Source organism: Halyomorpha halys, unplaced genomic scaffold, assembly GCF_000696795.3.
Source record: "Halyomorpha halys isolate HHAL.00 unplaced genomic scaffold, Hhal_1.1 Scaffold1014.1, whole genome shotgun sequence".
Classification (NCBI taxonomy): Eukaryota; Metazoa; Arthropoda; class Insecta; order Hemiptera; family Pentatomidae; genus Halyomorpha; species Halyomorpha halys.
The window spans coordinates 478,029-502,056 of NW_027116643.1; the positions used below are offsets into that span (position 1 = coordinate 478,029).

Consider the following 24,028-nt stretch of genomic DNA (forward strand, 5'->3'; position numbering starts at 1 on the left):
ATAAGTTGGATTTATTTTGATCTTGATTCATATTGAATATAAATTTGTATTTATACATAATCTTTCCAATTTTTTGAGTCTGGTTTTTATGTTAAAATGAAATTATTTGTACCCAAGTAAAGTCTCAAAATATTCTTTATTATTTCTTTAAGTGCCTAAAGTTTCGGCAATTCTCAACGACAATTTAAATATAATAAATATAAATTTACACCTCACGTCCAATAATTTAAAAAAATTTTACAGACTTTTCTGCCTAGGTCATTAATTTCAATCAAATCACCCTTATTTGTCACTCTTTCATTAACTTTTAAAATTTTTATTTACAAATTAACTTAACACTATTATGACTTTCTTAGCATACAATTTATTTTACTTGTTGGCCGAAACGTTGAACATTTGAAGGAATAATAAAGAATGACTCAAGACTTAATTTGGATACAAATTATTTAAAAAGTTTTTACTTTGATTTATTTTATGTTATATCTATATTTTATCTTTTAAAAATATTATGTTTATTATTAAATTTGTGTCTAGGGGTTCAATATTTTGTAATCTTTTTCTTCTTTCTATAGATAAGATAACAACAAATAGGGGTGGAATAAGACTAAACCTTTTCAAATAAATAAAAGAACATGCTGTAATAAATAAAAGTGCACAGTCTAATTACAGATGGGGATTTTAATAATAATAGGAACTAGAAAGAAATTTGCTAATAGGTATAATTTAAAAATTGGAATAATCTATTTAAAAAAAATTAATTTTGTTAAATATTATAGTGAAGCATTAATTTAAGGAATAAATTATAGTTTTTAAAAATTAATACAAATCGTATGTATAATAATTGACTTTTCTCATTTCATATAATAGTTGTTTTAAATATACAGTGCGATATAGTTATGAATTGGAAATTATTGTATAAGATTTTGATCTAAATATTTCAACTTGATTGTAGACAGGACCAGATGATGGTCAGATGTCCGAAACTTTGCCCAATGATTTAATATAGGAGTAAGAGGTAATGAGGGTTTTTCCTAGAAAAACAATATAGATTATACAACATATTATACTTGAAAAAACCCCCAGATATTTTCTATATCAATCTACGAACAGAAATATTTTTTCTATTAATTTATTTTACTCAAGTATGTTTATAGTGATTCTTTCCTTAAATTGCATCAGATGTTGATTCCCAGGTTTTTAGAAAATGGTGCAAAGGCTCACTTGGTACCCATAAACTTTGCCCCACTTTTGGAAAAATGAAATGAAATGCATAAATATCAAAATAGGGTAAAATATTGGCTTTTTCTTTAATTTATTTTGTAGGTCAAAAATTGTATGATTTATGATATATTTAATTGAGAATCTTAGCTGCGTCAATATATTAATGCAATTAATTTCAAGGGTAAATATAGACATGTGAAAAGACATTGATAACCATCAGGTGTGGCCGAGTGAGTTAAAGAACCAACTGGAACTGGCTCATTAACTCGCCAGTTCGACGACTTTTATTTCTGTGGTGGTCCTTCCCATCACCATGGTTAGAATAGGTTGGTATTCTGTATGTCAGAAATGACCAGGAAAGGGATTAAAAAAACCCATAAAATTTGTTAAAGTGTTACCAATGACCTCTTAGGATTTAATTAACTATTAAAAAAATCTTTATTTATTTTAGTGTTATTTAATGAAATTATTTTTATTGACATTCTTTTATAATAACATACGTTCACCCAACTGTTTTTAGATAAAATTTATAATATGGACATCTGATGGTGTATACATAAACATTTGATTACTATTTAATTTCTTATAGGTGTGTTGTTATTTGGAATATCTGTCATTGTGTATAATTTTCTTGGTATGAAACCAAAGTGGTGTATATCCCAATATTTATGTTAAAATGCAATAAAACCTACTTCACTTTGGATTTGGAAGGACTATTCCTAGAGCCCGGGGGGATCATGCTTACCACTCCAATATTTATTTATTTACTTAAATTTGAATACTTCAATTTATTTTATTATTTTAATGAAAACTATATACAATTAGTAGTAAAGTTGATGACTCTGCCAACAATAGAGGGAGGAATAAAAATGGCGTCTGTTCATAAACTATCTACAACACTAAAAAACTTAACATCATTTAAAGTAAAGTAAATTTTCTAATATGTGGATCCATAATAGAGCTGTTTACCTTCAATATTATTCGAGATAATTTTTTATATTTATAAAATTTTATTTTCCAAATAAAAAAAAGACAATATTTGTAAATTTATTTTGGCAAATAATATGGAAAAATATTACTCCTACGAACGACAGATAGTTGTCTATTTGTTCTAAATTGATAAGTAGGTATAGGAGTTGGGGAATTAGTTTCTGTGATATCAAATACATTATCAAAATGTTGGTTTCTCGTTGTTGGAAATAAAACTTTTGTTTTATTATTTATAACTAATGAATAATGCTAATAATGATCTTGGGAATCATTAGATGTGTACCTATTACCGATCAAATTAAAGCTAGTTGAAGGTACTATAAAGTGGCCTATAATGTTTATCTTCGTAGGAGTAGCAGTTGCCATGATATTCGCCAAAATAAATACACAACATAGTGATTTTTAGTTATTTTGAAGAAAAAAAAATGTCACCTTTTGAAAACTGTATCTCGAAAACTATTAAACGTAAAGAGATCTATAAAAGCTCATGTTTTATAAAATCTACAGTACTTTAAATGACATTCTATGAAGTTTTTTTGTATTGTTGTTATTTAAGAATATGGAGCTTCAAATAAATAATTAATGAAGTTTGTAGGTTTTTTACGAATAAAATAAATTTCAGGGGTGTGAACTTTTGAATGATATTAACTGTATCCACTGTATAGCCTTGGTTCAAATTGAACCATTTACTGACATAAAATAACGTGCAATTTATTTTTCACTTGAATGAACTTAAAAATGATTTTTGTTTGCAATTTCTTAAATTTATATAGTTTTCATGAAAGTAATAAAAAATTAGGGCGAAATAACTGCCTTTTTTCCCCCCTTGGGCCCTTGGACTAGGCAATAAGATGACAGGTGTGGTGATGATGACTATGTAATTGCAGCGGTGGTGAGGGTGCGGGTCACGGTGGTAGGCCGCAGGAGGTTCCCCTGCCTCAGGGCACTGCTCCTCCTTATACCGCTCTTCTTCCTCTGCCTCCAGCTTCATGTCTCCAGCCTCTCCAGTCCGAGGGACGTCTCCACTCAGGAATCCGCCAATGACTCCGCCCTCATCCTCAGCATGGTCCCACAGGTAATAAAAATATCTATTACAGATTAAACTGTAAGAAACAAAAAGTATAAAATAACCATAGTTTCCTAGGTGATAATAATATATAATATTCAAACATCAAGTAACTGTATATATCTATAACAAATATTCTAAGTGTCAGACCAGCAATAAACGATCGTATAAAATAAATAAAAAGGGTAAAAGAATATGTTTATATATAATAGAACAAACATTAAAAATTATTTGCCGTTTATGACTTTATCTGTGACTAAGTAAGGAGTCTTTTGGATTGTAAGGATTGGATAAGAGAGGAATTCGGAGGTTTAATGGAACCCCAATTATAAAGCTCAACTCCGTGTGTCCATGTAGGCCATATAATTGTCTTAAGTTGCTAGATAATGGAGTGAGATGTTCAGAATCCAAACTGGTGATCTGTGATTGGAATCAAGGATGGGTATCAACTTTATAAATATAAAAAAAATTAAGATAAAATAAATATATAAAAACATTAATTCTTAAGAAGAGAGAAAGGGAAAAATTAATAACAAAAATAATGACATTTATAGATTTTATAAAATAATTTACTTTTAATGGAGGACAAAAACAACAAGTTAATTTGAGAAAAAGATGAAGAGAAAAAATAAATAAATAGTAGCTATGTCAATAATAGAATAGATAAATATAAAATTTATAACAGGATCTCCTGGAGCAGCTTGGGCTTTAGTCTTCCTGATGACGTTGGATTTTCCAGGCTGTAAGTCACTGCTCCTGTAACTTTCGGTAACTGGAAGTGGAATTTTATGAACCGTTTTATGAAGTAGTCTTCTATTGATTCAATTTGTAGTTCCCGATGCAATTGGATATTTCATTAAAACCAATGGACATCCACTGCGATTCTGAAAACTTTAATTTAAAATGATTTTAATGGTTTCATTTTTGTATAGGATGCCGCATCAAGGTGACTCTGCAAAGTATTCCTAGCTATTATTATATCATCATGTTGAGAGAACACTGCTGTATCGTCAGCGAACATAGTTATTGAGGTATGTGGGGACTGGATGACGTCGTGAAGATAGAAGTTGAACAGAATGCGAGAAACGACTGAACGTTGTGGAGTACTGGCGTGGATTTGTCTGAGGGTAGAATTTGTATTATTTATTCGAACAGAAAATGTTTACCATTGAGAAATGAGCTCAGAATATTGTATAAGTATTTCGGAGTGTCTACTTTCTTTAGGTTGTATAGGACCTTTTCAAACGATTGTTGGAAGTCCAAGAACGTTACCAGGGTGTGTTTCTTCATTTTGAATCCGTTTATTATAAATTCCGATAGTCTGAGAAGTGGAATGACCATACTCAAATCCAAATTAAAAATCTGGAATAATTTCGATGCACTGAAAAAAAGAAGAAAGAAGTTTTTTTATAACTGATTCCCGTAATTTTCCAAAAATGAGGAATAAACTGATGGGTCTATAGCTGCTGATTTGCTTAGTGTTTCTATCAGTTTTATCATGAACCATACTTAGGAATGATAAAATAAACTGAGAAATAATAAAAGTAACAAAGGAGTCATAGAATGGAGATGGATTATAAAATAGACGGGATGTTATATAATACAGAAAAGAGATATAAAGTATGAAGAAGAAGTAAAAATGGTAGGAAATTAAACAATTATGAGTGCTGACAACAGTTCATACTCGTATATATGAACAACAATTTTCATGACCAATGCTTGGAGGGGCAAGTGTCATTACATTAATTTATGTTATTAATTCATAATATTATTACTATTAATTTATAAGAACACGATTATAACAATATGTTTTTCATTAAATCTATAAAGTAATAAACTTAAGAGGCTCTTCAGTCACTGTGGAAGAGGAAAAATCGCTTGCCAACTCAGGGCAAACATTTTAGTTCTTTTTCCTCATTTATTTTGATTAGACAAAACATTATAACAAATGGCCAAGGTTCGAATCCCACGGGTAACATAAGACTATATCTCTTCTCCCTTTATTGAATATGATGAGCTATCGATAATATTTGCGCTACCGTAACGATAGCTAATGCCCGCTTTTATTACCTCTTTTTCCCCTCCATTTTCCCATTTTTTCTCTCCCTCTTTCCTTTTATTACCTCTTTTCCACTTTTTTTCTCTTCCTTTCCCTTTTATTAACCATGTCTTCGGGTTTAATACAGCCCGGATTCTCCCATTATGGTAGCGACTTCCTTATTACGGCATAGATTTTTTCATGCTAGGCCAGGAAATGTTTATCTTCACTGATACTATCTATATTTATTGATTATAATTCATCTAGTCAATTAGGCAATATAAGCTGACTCTTTATCATCAGCTTAATTAATTTTCTGTTGTTTTTTAAATAGCTGAATGAGATAATTGAATTTACAATGAGCTTTTATACTAACTTAAATTCAATCTTTTTTTTAATCTGTTGGACATTAGAAATTGAAAAAAATTATAGAAATAACAAGTGTTCCTTACTTCCTTTCTTAATTACTAAAGAAAGTCCATACTATTCTAATAGATGGCATTATTTGACCTAAAGCTGGATATATCAGTTAAATTTATATGAGTTTCAAGTGACGTATAAATCGTAAGAAATGGACTAGCCCTCCTGGGACGGAGTGCAGCAATTTTAACTCCATCTGAATGGGCAAGTCTCTTGGAAAGGAAATTTTAAATGAATGACAATCTATTTTTAATTAAATCCCTACGAATAAACAAAAAATTATAAAAAAAAAAGTAGTCAAACCCTGGAAAGCCTCCAGCCCTAAATGTAGAGAAGAGGCCGTACTGACTAGACTGAGAATAGGTCGCACGAGACTGAATCTTATCACAAAATAGATGCCTCCAATATATCAGAATTCTTATAATATGATAATGAGCCGTACCTTTTAGGCATGTCCATTATAAACATAAATGTTTTTTTCTGCTATATATATATGTGTTCTGAAAAAAACGATGGGTGAGATGCGATGTCCTCTGATGTAGAGATTTTTACGGTATTTTACGTTTTTACGGTAGAGATTTTTGTGTTCTTTTCTTCTTTACGGAAACCTCCATGTAACGGACAAAATCAACTTTCCCGTGGATGACCGTTGTACAGAAGTTTCACTTCATTAATTTATGTCTCTTATTCTCTATTAATTTAAGTAATTGTTAAAATTCTTACATTTTTATTGATACAACTTAAAAATAAACACGGGGTAGAGGTTATATAGTAACCGCAATATTTAATCATACGGTTTTACAGATATGACTCAGAAATTGAGAAAAGAGAATTTGATTTTTAGATAACTCTTATCTTAATTCCGCATTTAGAGACATGGTAAGTCCAAATCTGCTTATCCATTTAAAATGGGACTAAAGAAACTATAGAATTATAATTAATTTTCAAAATATTTAGTAGTGGCAATACCAAAGTAAGTCACTCAAAGAAGTTAATAACATTTCATTCAATGAGTAATGGCCAAGCTACAACGAAAAAATACCCTATATTTGACAGTGAGATGGCAACTCATTTAAGCTAGGCTTTCCCCAGTATTGCCCAGGGAATATTAAAGTATACTTTGAACTTTACTGGATTAACGCGAATGAGCAGGATCTGTCTAATACCTTTTTTATATCTCTCTCTCTCTCTCTCTATATATATATATATGTACAATAAGATTGTCAAAATTGATTTTTTATTTGGTTTGATTATATTTATTAGCACACTACTTCTTTCTAACAAGAAGTTTATGTTCTGACTTGACAAGGACAATATTTTATTATCTATCATGAGAAGTAGAAGTAATTGTTATTTTTTTTTTGTTATTAGCCACTATTTCTCGGTTCAGGAACGAAGTAGTCAAATGTTGAAGGCAGGAAACTACAGAGAGATTGGCATTTAAGTATCAGAAGAGAGCTAATAAAAACCTGGTAGGACTCCAGGGCCAATGCAGTTCTGTTTAATGTTTGGCAAACTGCCCAGGACCTAGTCCGGCCCAGTATTGAGGAGTTCCTTTCGTCTTTTCTTCTGAGATAAATAGAGCTATCTTTATCTAGTCTCGCTAATAATTTTTTTTTTTTTAGTTTTGTTACCACCATAAAATACTTCTATACTTAAATAAAAAAATTTAATTTTGCATTTTCATTTTGTCGTTATGTAAATTAAAAATAGCTCTCAACTTACCAAAATTGACTCATCACTCACTTATTGTTTTAAAATTTTATCCGCACTGTTTCATTCACCATTTTCAGCCGATGAAATCGATTTAGTTTTAAGATGTGTTGACGGCGTATTTTTTTTTTTATATTCCTTTATTGCCAAAGGCATATATAAGAGCGTCTACTACAACAGGCAGCGAATCTTAGGACCATATTTTTAAACCACCACCATTTGTTTTCATTTCGTACAGAACGGTACACCCCGCACTTCATAAACATAAATCAATAGGTTCATCTGTAGCCCAGGCGACATCTTGGCAACCTTGTAACTGCATTGATGCCTTTCAAATCTAGCCTGAGGGGATTGACTTCTATCCCATGGTGGTCCCACGGAATGAATTGAGGAAGGATTTATTAGTTCTTAATGAATGAGAATTATTGTATCTGGTTTTAATTTAGATGACGGCTTGACTTTAAAAAATGTCTCATCCATTTAAAAAAAATCCAGTTTTAGTAGGAGTAGAAAAAGCAGCATAGTCAATTCTAGAGAAGAAAGTAAAAGTAATATAGTTCCGCGAACTATTGAGATTGTGTCTTCGTTCACTGGTTCTTTCAAGAGGAACTAAGTGGAGGATCCACGGTGACGGCGATAGTTCCACGACTATAGTTGCTGCGATAGCTTTTACTAAGACACAAAAGAGACATGGACTACCATACAGTTCTTCCACTTGGCCTGTACCTGTGGGGTTTTTCCTCATCCCGGCTTAGCAATTTCATAATATAACAGACTCACCTGGGTTGTTGGCCTGTCCTGACTAGGTTATTGGACGGCGCACAATAGGCCTTTTAGGTCGCGGTGACTCTATGCTTAGGGAGAGGAGGGGGGGCAAAAAAAGAAGAAGTGAAAGAAGGCAGTGTGATGAGCCCGCCTGCTCTTCAATCTCACACGTTACTTACCGAGGGAATAACTCTATATTTCTGTCTCACTCTTTGCGTAGAGATCTTTCAACCATTGCCAAGTTTACACTAAGGGCCCAGGGCACTGCGTCCCACAGGAAAACTCCTGTGATCAATAAATTAAAATGATTTAAGAATGAACTGAGAGGAAAAACTAATTCAAGATAGATTTATTAGTTTATCAGTGATGTTAATATAAACTGATGCACTTAAATAAATAATTCATGATTTTTAAAATTTAACTTTTTTTTTAAATATTGTTGCATTTCAAATATTTAATGAAGTAATGATTTTAACTAATACACAGTTTATTATTTTTTTTTTTTGATAACCCAAAGCTGATCAGAAAATAAGTTCTCTAATCTGGAGGGCTCCCACTACCTCAAGGACGGTCCTGCCTTCAGCAAAAACGGGAAAGATTGTACCGGATTTATAACTTATTATTGAAGAATGAGCAAAGCGACAAATTATGCTACACATATTGATTACGTAATGTAAATGTATTCCTGTAAGATGTCTACATTTAGACATCATAATATAACATGTCTACATTTCTCCGTGATTAAAACCATTTTAGAGATGGTCCTCCCTAACTTAACATGACGCCCCCTTCCTACCTCCTCCTATAACGACGCCTCTGCTTCCACATTTATACTATAGAATGACATCGTAAATTTGACCACTTCATGGCACATGAAGTCGAGGATTATTGCTGGTATCGGCATTGAACCTTTACTTCAAGCTTCTTTTTATTGATTCTCGCTAAATAGTTTGTTTTTCATTTCGATAGCTATCTTCTCAACTTTAAGCTTTTAATCCAGTACAACAAATCGGCATGACGATCCCTTTTGCTGTTGGGCACAGATCGATGAATAAAGAGGCAATTTGTTTTCAATTACTGAAGACTGGGAGAATTGTGGTATATGCTGTCCCTCCATTGGATGGAGTCTTTTTTTACTCTTTTATAACACGATAATTTTCTTCACGCCACTTCTTTGCATTGCTTTTTGGGATAAGTAAGCATGAAATATCAGTCACAAGATCAGAATAAGTGAAAGAAATGATGAGTAAAGCTTTAACTGAATATTAATACTACTCTCACCATTTTATATAAATAGCTTCTATATACTGGATTGCTTTTTTTTCCCATTAAATTGTTATGAATATATAAAACTGTAGTCACACTGTACAATTGAAGGGTCATATTTTTATTTCTTATTTAATGTAGAAGTTTAATGATCAAGCAAATAAAAATTTCTCGATATTTTCTTGTTATTATACTGTTTTATTTTTTTCATTTTATTCATGTTAACTACCTCTTACAGTTTCATATCATATATTTTTTACTAACGCATACTGAGAGAACAGCTTTCAGTATATATTTACTATATTCATCTCTATTAAACAGCTTTAGAATAAATTATTATAATAAATTGCTAAATATTTAATTACAATTTCATATGTTTGTCATACCAATTATCAATATAAGAGCATACCTTTAATTGTTTTCTCATATTCAAGTGGTTATATAGTTCAATGTATTAATTCATCCTCTGTTGCTATAAACATTTTTTTAAAATTAAAATTGTAAGTCTGGTTCAATATATTTTTATTTTATACACCGATTTATTATATGACCCAACTTACATATGGTGGGAGAGACAAATGTAAAATTGTAATTAAATATTTAGCTATGTATTATAACTGCTTATTATATTATTGTAATAACTTATTATAAAATTACAAAATAAAGATGGATCTACTGAATCAAAATAGAGATGAAACTGAAAGTTGCTCTCTCAATATCCGATATATGATGATCAATAGTTAATATAAACAAAAATCTGAATATTTACTCAATTCGTTTAGTCAATAAACATTATTTTAAATAAATATTTTATTCCTTCTAGTCAAAACTATTACACAAAATAGTGGACTTTAATTATTTTGTTTGTACTAATTAGGTACTTCACAAATTCCTGACTGCAAAACCAAAGAATGTAAGCAGCATGTACAATAGTACTGTTGGTAATGACAGTTGGGAAGGACGAAGTTTGATGCCTGAGGAAATTCTGAGGAACATTCATAGATACAATGCAGCACAAACCATTATCAATGAAGATATTTTTGGACCAGTTCAGAATGACACCATCATTATTGTTATCCAGGTATTTATCAGTTTTAACTTATTTATTTATATGGGATAAACCTAGTTACATATAGAAATAATTACAACTTAGATACATATAATACATCAATATAAATATATGTATAGAAACAGGACATTAATTTCAAACATAAATTGTAATTTTTAGTATATAAATGGAATATGATATATAACATGTAATATTATTTTATGTCTTTATATATAATATAATTTATATAAGAAATGATTAATAGAATGAAAAACCTAATAGATGTATTATCTAGATGAAAATAAAACAGTTTAGTTCCTATTGAATATATCATTTAATTTACTGCGAGAAACAGTAAAAAGTAATATTAATTAAAATTCAGTAATATTTATTTGAAATTTAGCATAGTTTACTTTTTAGTTGTGATAAACTCAACATCATTTGGTAATGAGTTAACACTGAACATCATTCTTGGTAAACTGCAATGCTTATTTAAACTTTGTGAGAGTTTAAAGTCAAATGTTGCCTGGTTTGAAGATCTGGACAATCAACAATATTATAGAAGAATTTTATAAAAAAAAAAATTATATCGCAATCAAATCTATGAGTTGAAAGCTTATCTAGACCAAAAATTTTAAGTAAAGAGTGTTGAAGTTTCCCCAAAGGTACCTGTTTCCTGAAACCAAAAAAGACGTAGGAATTATTATTGGTTTTCTGATATGGATACCAAATAAAGGAATATTCTAAAATTGGACAGACCATGGACTAATAACTTATAGTAGTGGATATGTAGATATGAGATTTGAAATTTAGTGTGGTTCTATTAATAAAACCAAGAAACTTTTTTTTTAAACTAAGGCTGAAACATGATTAAAAAAAAAAAATCTTGGATTAATTGAACAACATTAACTTGACATTTTAAAAGTTTACATCAATTATACAATGATTCTGCCTGTTCCTTATTCTTTTTCACTGATTAGTGATTTCAGAAAAAACTTGTTTGATGAATTTTCTCTTTTGAATTTGTTTCTGCTTTACAATAATTATTTCATTGCAGGTTCATACGAGAATAGTTTATTTGCGGCACCTCATCGTTAGCCTAGCTCAAGCTCAAGGCATCGATGCCACATTGATAGTGTTCTCCCATGATTTTTACGACCCAGAAGCTAATGAGCTGGTTCAGAGCGTAGACTTTGCAAGGGTCATGCAGATATTCTATCCTCTCTCCATTCAAACACATCCCAATACATTTCCTGGACAATCTAAAGGGGACTGTCCGAGGGATATCAATTATCAGCAGTGAGTTTTTTAATATTACATATTATTATTCCTATATGAGAGATTGATCGGTTGTACCCTTTGATTCCTTTTGTTTCTAAAGTATCTAAGGAACATATTTTTCCTAATTATTTATGATGGTCTTATTTCAGGGCTCAAATATTAAAGTGTACAAATGCTGACCATCCAGATCTCTATGGTCATTATAGAGAAGCTAAATTCACTCAAACAAAACATCACTGGTGGTGGAAGGCAAATAGAGTTTTCAATGAGCTGGAGGTTACTAGAAATCATACAGGTATCTGATATATTAATTTTTTAAGAATTTATTCTTGTCCATATGTTTTTGTTAAAATCATGAGTTCATATAAATAATGATAATGAAGGTATTTTTATTTACTAACCTTATTATTCCTCAGAATTTTAGATGTGATTTATTTGTTTCTTGTGCTTATTGATTTACCCAACCATTAGATTTGTTTTTACGCAAATGCTAACTATGATATATTAGTAATAGAAGATGGTAGCAATCAAATAAAATGAAAAAAGTAGTGCTAAGCTATTTAATGTATAAAGACAATTCAGCACAATTTGAAGCCCTTCTCTAGGGCTAAGAAAAGAAGATGCGGATTAAGTTGAAAATAGTGATGTTAGGATATGATAAAAATAAGTACATTAGGATTGCATAGGGATGGGAGAATGGAGAATATGTTTGTTTGTATGTATTTGTTTGGTTGTGTAAAACATCACTGGCTACCAATGCCATTAATTTATCTATGAGAAGAAAATGTTTGGGGTGGGGTCAGTGAAAAACACAAATGAGTAAAAACTTATTTATTAGTTCCAACGTTTCAGCTAGAGTTTCTAACCTTCATCAGAGCTTCTTGGAAAAGATGTAAAATTATTTTTCGTATGACCTCCTGTCAACACTTCCGGCTGGAGGTACCCCAGGGTTGATGTCCTTTTTAATTTACTCCTTGGCCTTTCATTCCACAAAGATTGCCATCTATCTTTTATTTCTTTTTCATGGGGGGAGGGGAAGGTGCTTATTTCTGATGGAGTTAAAATTGCTTTACTTTGTCCCAGAAATGCGAGTTCTTCTCTTGCAGCTGGATCAGCTAGTTCATTCCCAGCGATTCCTATGTGACTTGAAACTGTATGAAATGTAACTGACATACCCAGATTTTGTAAAGTGCTTGTGTAGAAATAGATGCAGGAAATTTTGGGGTGTTCCGGATATAGACAGTCTAAACCTTTTTACAAGATTAGCTGAGAATAAAAGTTTTCTCATAATTATTTCAAAATTATAAACTAATTTGTATTAATAAATAAGGTAAAAGGAAGATAATATTGTCTTACACTAATTTGTGTCACACCTATAAATGGAAAAACAATAAGTAAACATTTAGAAATGAGATCAAAGGATTTTCAGGAATAGAAGAGGAAGCAAGATTAGAAACTAGTAGGTTCAAGTGGTTAAGGAGTTTAGAGTGGGAGGATAGACATGAATTGGTTCGGGCTAGCTCAGCTACATATAAGATAAGCTAACATGTCTTTATGGATGATTTTATTTGTGACAAAGTAAGGAGGATTGAGGACTTCAAATTGTGAGAATTGAATACAGAAGGAATTTAATGGTTAATTGGAGACCGAAGCTCTACTCATTATGTCCAGATAGGCGTTATTGTAGCCAACTAGATTAGTCTTTTATAATGCATAGGAAGCTTGGATCATTTTTCAGTTGGAATTGATGTGTAATATCCTGTCATTTCAATCCTATATGAGGATTCCAAGTTATGTCCAGATGTAGTCAGAAGCTGTGGATCTTCAACAGAGATAAGTGGAATATTATCAAAGAATACTGTAGGGCAGTCTGTACATTTATAATAAAGGGTAAAGGTGATTTGATGGGATTAGTTGGGATTTATTTTAACCTTCCAGTTTTTACATCATTCTTCAAAGATATGATTGGAGAGCATGATATAAAAAAGTATAAAATAAAAGCAATAGGTAATGAGTAAAGAGATGTTTAACATATCTCGAATGCAATGCTAAAGTGGCATATATGAACATTTTTGAGAGAATTGTGTTCAATTATGGTTGCAGATGTTAGGTTGCAACTAATTTATCATTTTGAGAAGTCATAAGCAATCATTTTGTATTTTTAATTGGTGACATTGAATATTCAGTTAGGTGTTTTTGGTATTGCAATGAGAATAGAAACCTGCATCAAAACACAACAAAACCTAAGGTAGCGAAATTTTCAAATAAGCCACTTTGGCTTTGCATTAACGTTATATCAGATCTTTATTAACTTTCTATAATACTAATACTTAAAAAGCTATCTTTTAATCTGTGTTTTGATCTTAGTTAGAAATTAAATTATTCCCCTTTCTTGTGTTATTTTCCTTTAATGTTTTCATATAACCATATGATATGAAAAATAATGAGTCAGTTATGATTTTTGCTTGAATTATGAAGGTCTGGTGTTGTTTCTTGAGGAAGATCATTATGTGGCTGAAGACTTTCTTCACGTTTTAAGACAGATGCAGATATCAATCAGTACAGCTTGTCCACAATGTAATATACTATCACTTGGAACCTACCTCAAAACTTATAACTATTACGGTGACAATAAAAAGGTAAAAACAATTGTATACTTGAATGCATTTTTCTCAATAAAAGATCTTCTTGATGTAAAATATCACTTTTTTATTTTTTGTTTCATTGTATCTTTTAATGAAGTGAATAGTTGTTTGTTTCACTTTAAATGTACCACTATTACTACTAGCACTGTTTTACTTCAATATGGCAAAAAGAGAACAGAATTCATCATAAAATTACTTTTATATTAAAACTGATTATTATTTATATCTTCAATTAGAACAGTACATGTTTCTTTAGTCGGCTCTTCAAAGTATACTCTAATAGTTATTTGTACTAGTGTGATATAAGTTCCTGTATGGTCTCCTTCGCTACATTTCTGGTGAAATCACTGTTCTAAGGTGAATGAAGATTTCAGAAACCGCATTTATTTTATATTTATGTATTATGCATTCTATTTGTCAAATGAGGTTTATAAGCTTAAAATAATCATTTTTTTCCCAACATGTACAAATAAGGCATATTTTAATTTGTAAAAGAAGTTATGAATAACATGCTGACATAATCATGACGGTTATAAATGAATACTAGTTGGCGGTTATAAATCTGAAATTGATAATACGGGAGATAATATTGAATTAGTTGCCACTTAACATTACAGTATAGTACTATCATTATTAAAACTTATCTATCTGGCTTCCATATAGTGGTAGTCTCTGTTTCCTCCAGCTCTATTGTCTTCAATCCTCTTGATCTCTAATCCTGTGAATGTTCTGCCAGGACCTGTACTCTTGAGCTGCTACTCTCCACTATCTTGCCATTATAGCACCATCTGACTGCCCTTAGCCCTTATTCTCGTTTTGTTTCTCTCTCCCCTTCCCTTTAAAAGCAAATTTTTCACACCTCTTCTTTTTTGGATCTCTCTCCAACCATCTGATTAAGTGTTTCTCGTTGAGAGAAGAAACTATGGCTGATTTATGAGGAGCAGGACAGCTCAGTGAGAAAAGCATTGTGGTACTAACCCCTGGGCCCAGGTTTGAATTCGACTGTAGCAGAAAATTATTTATTATGTTACTGTAGTCATGGATCAACTCTGTGGGTTCAGGAACCCTCTTGTGGCACACCCAACCTCTATAAAGTGGGTACTCTTAATTGAGTAAAAACCTGGCATTTCTTGATCAAATCACCTCATTGTTTAAACACAACCATTGTTTAAGAAACAGTACTTCCTTACAAAGTACTAAATTCTGACTCTATTGGTTATAGTGGTTCAGGTTTTTCTTTTCTTTTCTTTTTTTATTACTGATTTATATAGTATCAATTTATTTTTTGTGGATAGTTTTGATTTTTTATTTAAATTTGGGAACATTTTTTTACATTATTTTCTTTTCATTTTCTAATTTTAAATATAATATGGTGGTTGAATAACGTAGGTGTTTTACAGATTTGGCAAAACAGATAGGAGTATTATTAAAGTATATTTCATATTTATAATTCTGAAGCTTTTGCTATTTGATTCTGTTCTCTTTTTATATTTAAATTTCACAATTAGTCTTTTTAATTTATTTTTTCCCTTCATAATGAACAATTGATTCTGTTTCTCCTGGCAAACGTTCGTAATCGGAAAGAGCTTTGATTAGCTTAAGTACATTAGCCTTATTAGATACTCTTGTATTTAATGAGAGGCTGCTAGTTTGGAAATCTGGTTTGTGTGTGCTATGATAAACTGTTTTGACCAAATAGAAAGAAGCATTGAGGGCAGTAAGGCGCCACCAAACCCTCTCTGGTGCGGGGGTTCCACCATCCTGGGCATTCCATATACTGCCCTCCCTCTATCAACATTACCACAAGGTACAGAACCGATTTGTCTGATAATTCTTCTTTCTATAATTTATAAAAATTTTGCCTGTTGAAAATTGAAATATTATTTTTAGAAATCTGTAATGATGGTAGAAAAACAAACGAGCTTTATTAGACAAATCATTGTTACCTGGATCCTTGCGTTCTGATCAGTAGGTTTTTGAATGGATAGTTTGAAATTTGTAGTTTGTGTATATCTTCTCTATTTCTCATCATTGTAGATGCATCTTGATATCTTGTCATGTTGCATGTTGTGTATATTTATAAACTCATTGTATGTAGCATGTAGCTTGTACCTATTGCCAATTTTTTATTTCAGTTCATATTTATTGTAAAGTTGATTTGAAATCATATATTTTTAAATATAGAGTTAAAGTTAAGATTTCTACTATATGAATATGATTTCCCAAGACAATATTTTTTACGTTTATGAATCAAATGCCCATATTCTAATTTTAAACTCTAAATGAATTACTAAGGTGTAAAAATTAGTTTAGAACAACATATAAACTCTTCAATCCTATTTATGATTTATTTTGGTTAAAAAACTATTTGAAAAAATATAGTAAATTATAAATATGAGTAACTGTTAAGCATAATTTATAATAAAAACTCAAATTCCAAAATTAATTGATGATCTTAATAACTATCAGGATAAAGAAAAGCAATTAATAAAAAAAAAAAAAAGAAAGAAATGGTAGTTCATTTTTATGTAATAACTCCAAATATTAAATTTTTGTACTTATTAACTTTTATTAGATTTGTCGTTGTAGTACATATAATTGTGTATTGTAAAATTGAAAAAAAAGTAAACAACATTTTTGAGATTTTTTATCTTTATCTCATCTTAGCATTTGTTTTTGATAAAAAAGAAAGTATTCTTATTTAACTGATATATGTCAATTTATCAATAACAATAAGTTCAATTTTGCATTGCATATATGATGACATTATGTGCTGTTTCCATCTTTCAAAGATAGTGGTAATAAACATAGATATGATAAGGGTTTATACATCAGTGAAAATACCTGTGATAAGGATTAGAACATCAATGAATGAGATGGGGGTTTGACCTTGAAGGCCTACATTGTTTAACATTTTAATCAGCCTGTTCATTACAAAGTATAGGTGGTGGAAGCTTCCTTGGGGTAATTTTTTTTTCTTTGAGCTTGATGCCTTCCTCAAGAAAAATAATGTTATTGGTTAAAATAATTTTTACCGATCTAATTAACATTATGTAAGCAAGAGTGATTATTAAAATGGAAAACTACCTATATAAAGGGTTTGTTAAGATACATTATTCTTCCATTTTTTAAAAGCATTTTATGCTGTCTATTATCTTTCTAAATCCAAACATATATTTATAACCCATAAAATACATATTATTTAAACTAATGACTCAGTTAGTTAAAAGAATCATCTACGTTTAGAGACAGTAATTTAAAATTTTTAATTTAAAGGTAAAACTAAATGTTATAAATTGTTTTAGTATTGAAATTCATAATTTCAACCCTGAAACAAGTACCTGCATACCCCAATGTTAATGAAATGTAAGTTTAAAAAATACTGCATATATACTTCCTAAACTTAATTTTGGTTTTCAACTTATAAATACATAGAATCTCCATTTTAAAATTATATTATGGATTTTTTTCCTTTTAATTTCTTTATGTTCCTTTAAGTACCTATGGCAAATATAGCATAGAAAAAGAGTTGAGGCTTACTAATAACTTCTTTTTTTATAACATTAAATAGTTTTATTGTTTTTAACAGTAATAGAAACTTAACTTTTAATTTAAAATTTGATTATTGCTTGATAAAAATTCCATAATGTAAATGCCCTATTCTGAAATAGAGTTAACCTATGGTTTTACCTCATGTAATTCAGATGTGCATCTTGAAAATACAATATTTTATTCTGATATACCTGTTAATTTATATAACTATCGGTGGCCATCTAAAGAGCTTAGTCAAATAGGAATGATATCTGAAATAGGAATGTAATATCACCACCAATATTTTTCTTTGAATATCTTCTATTTTATGTCAATATTCTTATTGGCATATGAGGTGAGCTATGTTATAAAACACAAACATAAATATCAGAACCCACCTCAAATATTAACTATAATATGAAAGCAAAAAAAAAATATTTTTAAGAAAAAAATATTTTCAGGAAGAAAAATTATAATATTAAAATTTGAATAATCAAAACTTGAATTGATCGAGTTGCATTTAAGGTTTATGTAATGAAAATAAAAGATCATTAATGAGCAAAAACTTAAAACTTTGCATAAACTTTAACAAAAATAAATTTTTGTTTCAAATAAAAATAATCAGTAATAATGGTGAAAGAAACTACAAAAAAAAAAAAATAAAAATAAGTTGTACAACTAATTAACTGATAAAATAATTTATTTAGCTTAAATTATTATAAAACTGATAAATTAATTTTTTTTATATATATATTTCTTCACATGGGTTGATTTTGATTTTACACATATCTCTGCATGGAGAAACAATAGAAAATTCGTTATCTCAATAGATGGTGAATAAAATGAAGCAGTTTCACATTTCTCCAAAGGCAGGTAACAAGCAGCTGGTAGACATCGGTATCGGGAACTCAATGGTCGAATAAAATGATGTCTGAATATATTAAATTATTAGGTACCAACCGCATATGTGATACTTAGCTGTTAATCCATAATATCAGTATAACAGTGGCAAATAACAATGTAGTTGTTTGTGTTATTAGTGCATCAAACTAATTTTCTCTCGTTCCAAACATTGTAATAATGAAATAAAACAAACTCACTGGTAAAAATTTGGGAAATACAATCTTTTTGTAACACCCCCCACCAGTTTACGAACAATCCTCATAAACTTACACTGCATATTATTATAATATATAAAAAAATTGAAACCTGTTTACAATGAACTATAGCCAGTAAACAACAGTCATACAGTACTTGTTAACTCTATCATATACACAAGAAAAATACATATATCAATAGCACATGTATAAAATTGCCCAAAGTTAATCCTATATACATAAATTAAACTTAAAAATAAAACAAAAAGAAAAAGAAGAACTCTTCGTACAATGACATGAAAAAGACTATATTTACAAAAAATATGAAATTTATTTATACAAAATTAACAAAGAAACTAGAAATAAAAACAAAAAAATAATAAAATAAAATAGATACATTTTATGTAGTTTAATTTCCTTGTGGCGATATGAGAACACTCTATGTTGTGATTGGTGGAAGTTTTATCTGTTCAATGTGGACAGTTCTCCTCTTTCTAGGCTCTTTGATACTTTCTATTGTAACAATATTATGTTCTCGAATGATGATCACTCTAAATGGGCCCTCATACCTTTGCAGCTCCTTCCCTCGATTAGTCCCCAATTTTCTATATACCACTGTCCCAATATTCATTCTACCCATCAGGTCTCTGACATTCAAGTTATGTTTGGCCACTCTTCTACTTTTTCCCCTCCAAATCCTGTCCCTGACTTTGCCCACAACTTTTGCAAGCCTATCATATTACGGCAAATTACCACGGTAGTCTCATCGACGCCCCCTCATCCCAAAAAGAATTTGGGTCTTTGACCTGACGGAATTGACTGTCGGAAGAAATTCTGTCGGGATGCTATAAAATTGAAACCATGTCCAAAGGGCTTGTAAAACTGCCTCTGCTGATCTGTCCTGCACTGGGTATGCCATGGGCACCTTACTGAATATATCTATTGACATTATTCACAATTATTATTGTGACCCACTTATAGCCTTTCCAGGTGAAAGAATCTACCTGTAAGTCACTGAGCGGCACATTCACAGTAGGGGTCTCTTCTTGAGCTGCACAGGGTGGGTGCCAATCATATTTCGTCCTGAGGCACACCTCGCATTTCCCAAGAATCTCTTGGATGTGCGTTTCATGCCACATCAGATATATTTGCGCCACAATGCTTGCAGAGTCTCGTTCAGCCCATTATGGTTAGTTTTTCCTTGGTGATAAGCCAAGGTTACCTCCTTTTTATGCTCCGGGGATCTACCACCTATGATACTACCACCGTACTTGCTCTGTTTCATCTTCAGCAACTCTGTGGTTTTTGTCTTCCAAATAGTCTAGTATCTCTTGTTGTTTATAATATCCTCCAATTCCTCCATTACCGTCAGCCTGTCATCATTCGAACTTACTTCCTAATCTGGTTCTCTGGTGAGGCTGATTGTTGTTCTTCTTCTGGAGTCCACTCCCTCAAGAACTGCCTTCCAACTACAAATGTTTCTCCATGGTCATCTTCTACTGCGTTTATCATGATCGCTCACGAAAGCCAATCTGCTACAACGTTTTCCTTATCAGATTTGTATGTTATGTCCATGTTATACTGGCTTAACTGTTCCTTCCACCGTGTGACTCTCACGGATGATTCTTTTAACTTCCCCACCCATTGCAGGGGCCTGTGGTCCATCTGAACCCTAAATTATCTTCCAAACAGGTGGGGTCAGAAATGCTCTATTGCCCATACAATTCCCAGTAGTTCTCGTTCCAAGGCGCTGTAATGTGCTTCTGCCCACCCTCCTGTGACAGCACCGCTCCCAGCACGTGCTTCTGGAAGTCGGGAAATGCTAGTACTGGTTCTTTCTGCAGCTGGCTTATACATTTACAAATATTGCTCACAATGGCTGGGGTCATAGCTATTGAACTACCTTTTTTTAGCGAATTATTAAGGGGTACTAGATATTCTGCCATATCAGGAATGAACCGACGATAGTAGTTTAATGCCTCTAACAACCTCCTGATTCCTTTTATGTCGGTCGGCACTGCCATCCAACGTAAGGCTGATACCTTCTGCACATCCGGTCTAACCTCCTCCTGAGATATGGTATTTCCTAGAAAATTTATCTGTTTTTCTCCAAGCAATGACTTCTCCCAAGATAATTTCAGCCCAAAGTCTCGCATCCTCTGGAACAAGCTGTGTAGATGCTTCACATGGTTCTTATCCGATTTACTAAATACTAGGAGGTCATTCATGCAAACCTGTCATACTGCTTCATCTAACCCTCTCAAGAATTCATCCATCAACCTCTGGAATGTTATGGGCACATTCTTCAGTCTAAATGGCATCCTCGTAAATTCCTAATGCCCTCTTTCAAAAGTAAAAGCAGTTTTGTCTTTGTTCTCTGGGTGCATACGAATCTGGTGATACCCTGCTTTCAAGCCTAAGGTACTAAAGATTTTAGCCCCTCCTTGTCTGTTAAGGATATCCTAAAATCTCGGTATCGGGTACTTCTCATCAACAGTATTCTCATTGAGCTTATGATAGTCAATGACTACCCTATATTTTTCCTAGTTCTCACCTGGCAACCCTTTCTTCCGAACTGCCCATAATGGACTATTATAGGGTGACGTGCTGTCCACAATAATTCCTTGTGTTATTAAGTTTTCGATTTCCTCTCTTATGTGCTTCCGAAGTGCCTGTGGGTATCATCATTCTTCTACATATGTCACTCTACCCTGCTTTAGTGGAATCTCATGAACCGTCCTTCCTGTTGCACCCAATACTGCTCCTTCATTATAGAAAATGCCATCAAATTCCGTAGTTATGGCGTCCTTCCAATTCACCACCTGCGTCACTGCCCCTACTCGTCCCTATTGTTTGTTGGTATCTGTACTTCTTCTGTCCGATTTTAATACCCCATTTCCCATTACTATTCTTTATCCTAGCCCCCACATTCTCTAAAAGATCACAACCAATAATCACCTGATATCCCTGGGCATCCTACTGACTACATGAATTGTTAAAATGTCCCATTTAGCTCCCCACTTACCCAGTCCTATCCCTATCTCCCCCTCTACACTGCATGGATGGTTCACTCACAGTAATTAATTTAAATTTGCAAACTTTTACTTGGAGTGTCCTCCCCTTGCTACTCAATTTCTCTAGTACTTCTCTACAAGCAATGGTGTTTGAACTGCCCGTGTCTTTGAGACAGCTTATTCCTCCATTCACTCAGATTATAGGCAGACTGCCCTGCTCTCCTTTCACTTGATAGTTTTTCAATGTGTGGTCGCCTCTCTACTTACATCCTCCTCAGATCTCACATGTCTTCTTTCCTCCTGGTTCTCACCTCCATGGATTTCCTCGGCTCCTTTGCTCATCAACTTCATCTTCAGTTTCTGATACTCCTGAAACTTCCGTCGACTCACTTGACGATCCGCTCAGTCTCTGCCAAAGGCTTTTCCTTCTTACTTGTTGGGCATTGACCTCTATTGGCTCGCCTTCGTCCATATTCCTTCTTCAATATATATGGGCATTTCTAGGCGATGTGTCCTTTGTTTTCACACTCGAAACACCGAGTTTGGGGACACTAGGCCACCAGGTGCCCACTTTTGCCGCAATCATGACACTTGGAGTCTTCTCTGCGGCTGCTGGTTTTTGGTTTCTCCTGATCTTCTGTCCCTGTTCAGCATTTTCTCCTGACCGCTTTACTTTTACTCTCTTCTTCTCAAGGGTGTCGGAGTAGTCCTTGGCCGATTATATGAAATCCTCATCCATCCTGGTTTTTTAAAATCCATTCTGGATTCCTGTTCCCGGTTACTTGTGTCTAAAAGTTCCTGAGCACATTCTAAGAAGGAGCGTTCTCTCGGCATTCCTTCCTTCTTCCCCAACTCTTTTGCCAACTGAATCTTTAATACACTGGATAGGAATTGCATCCGACCCTGTACCTGAATTGTCTCCATCATTTCGCTGAATTTATCGGCGATTCTGTTGTAGCGTGCCAGGAGTTCTGTGGCAGACTGCCCAGCAGACTGTCTTGGTTTCTTCTTCTCTCTAATCACCATAAATATGTCCTCTTCTGGGGCCCACTGTCCTTTTCCAAATCCCTTCTTCAATCTTGCCTTTATCACACTCCAGGGTGTCTCCTCATCTGCTTGAATTTGATTAAGGATACTTTTTTCACCCTGCAAACGACTGCTGCCCTTAATACCTCGCATCCTCACTGTAGAGCAGGCGTTCGACTGTCTTCGCATCTATTCGAACAATCAGTAGGTCCCCCCTTTCAGGAAATGGCCTAACTCCCATGTCTCCCCCGTGAACCTTTCAAGGTCGGAAACTGCCTTTCTTAAGTCCTGAGCGGTTGCCGTACGGAGTTTGATCCATTTCTGCATCGTGGTATGAGCTTGCGCTAGTGATACTTCCAGTAGTGGCTAAATCTCTGCCGGAGGTGGGTTCCCTGCAGCTACAGGCTGGTCGACTGCTGCTGGAGGTGGGTTGTTGAAGTTCAGACCCTCAAGGTTTAGAACTGCAGCTCTCACTATTCCACTATTGGCCATAATTTATTGAGAACAAAGAAAAAAAAATTTTTTTAGACTAAAAATTGTTCTGGTTTTTAAAGTTTCCGAGTTTCGGCACCACTTAAGTATCCTCAAGTGAAAAGGGCTTGAAATGACCCTCACGGGTTCCAGAAATAGAATGCTCTTTATTTTTTTCCCCGATCCCTCTAAAACAAAGAAAACAATCAATTAGTTACTGCTCTTTATTGAATCCAGTACTTCTATATATAAATGTCAGTCAGCTGTTTGACTCAATCAGCTGTTATGGCCAGTCAGGTGTTATCATGTTTCGGCCGTAACTTATATATATTTATTGTAATATTCAAAAATTATTTAAAATAAAATAAAAAGAATTTTAATAGTTTTAACTTATTTCAAATATAAAAGATAGCTTGGGTTCAAATTAAAAACTTTA

The 24,028-nt window shown here is 32.5% G+C and overlaps 1 protein-coding gene across 4 annotated transcripts in view; it reads left to right on the forward strand.

Moving 5' to 3' along the window:
- LOC106687803 (alpha-1,6-mannosyl-glycoprotein 2-beta-N-acetylglucosaminyltransferase) overlaps window positions 1-24,028 on the forward strand; it is a 226,440-nt gene that overhangs the window by 191,691 nt on the left and 10,721 nt on the right. For 3 of the 4 annotated variants that reach the window (XM_067053366.1, XM_067053365.1, XM_067053367.1), the window contains 6 exons: window positions 3,099-3,286; window positions 10,357-10,560; window positions 11,585-11,826; window positions 11,958-12,103; window positions 14,287-14,447; window positions 16,153-16,260. In XM_067053366.1, the coding sequence (XP_066909467.1) occupies window positions 3,099-3,286; window positions 10,357-10,560; window positions 11,585-11,826; window positions 11,958-12,103; window positions 14,287-14,447; window positions 16,153-16,260 (1,049 nt within the window). The remainder of the gene's footprint in view (window positions 1-3,098; window positions 3,287-10,356; window positions 10,561-11,584; window positions 11,827-11,957; window positions 12,104-14,286; window positions 14,448-16,152; window positions 16,261-24,028) is intronic. The other variant, XM_067053368.1, reaches the window with a different exon arrangement.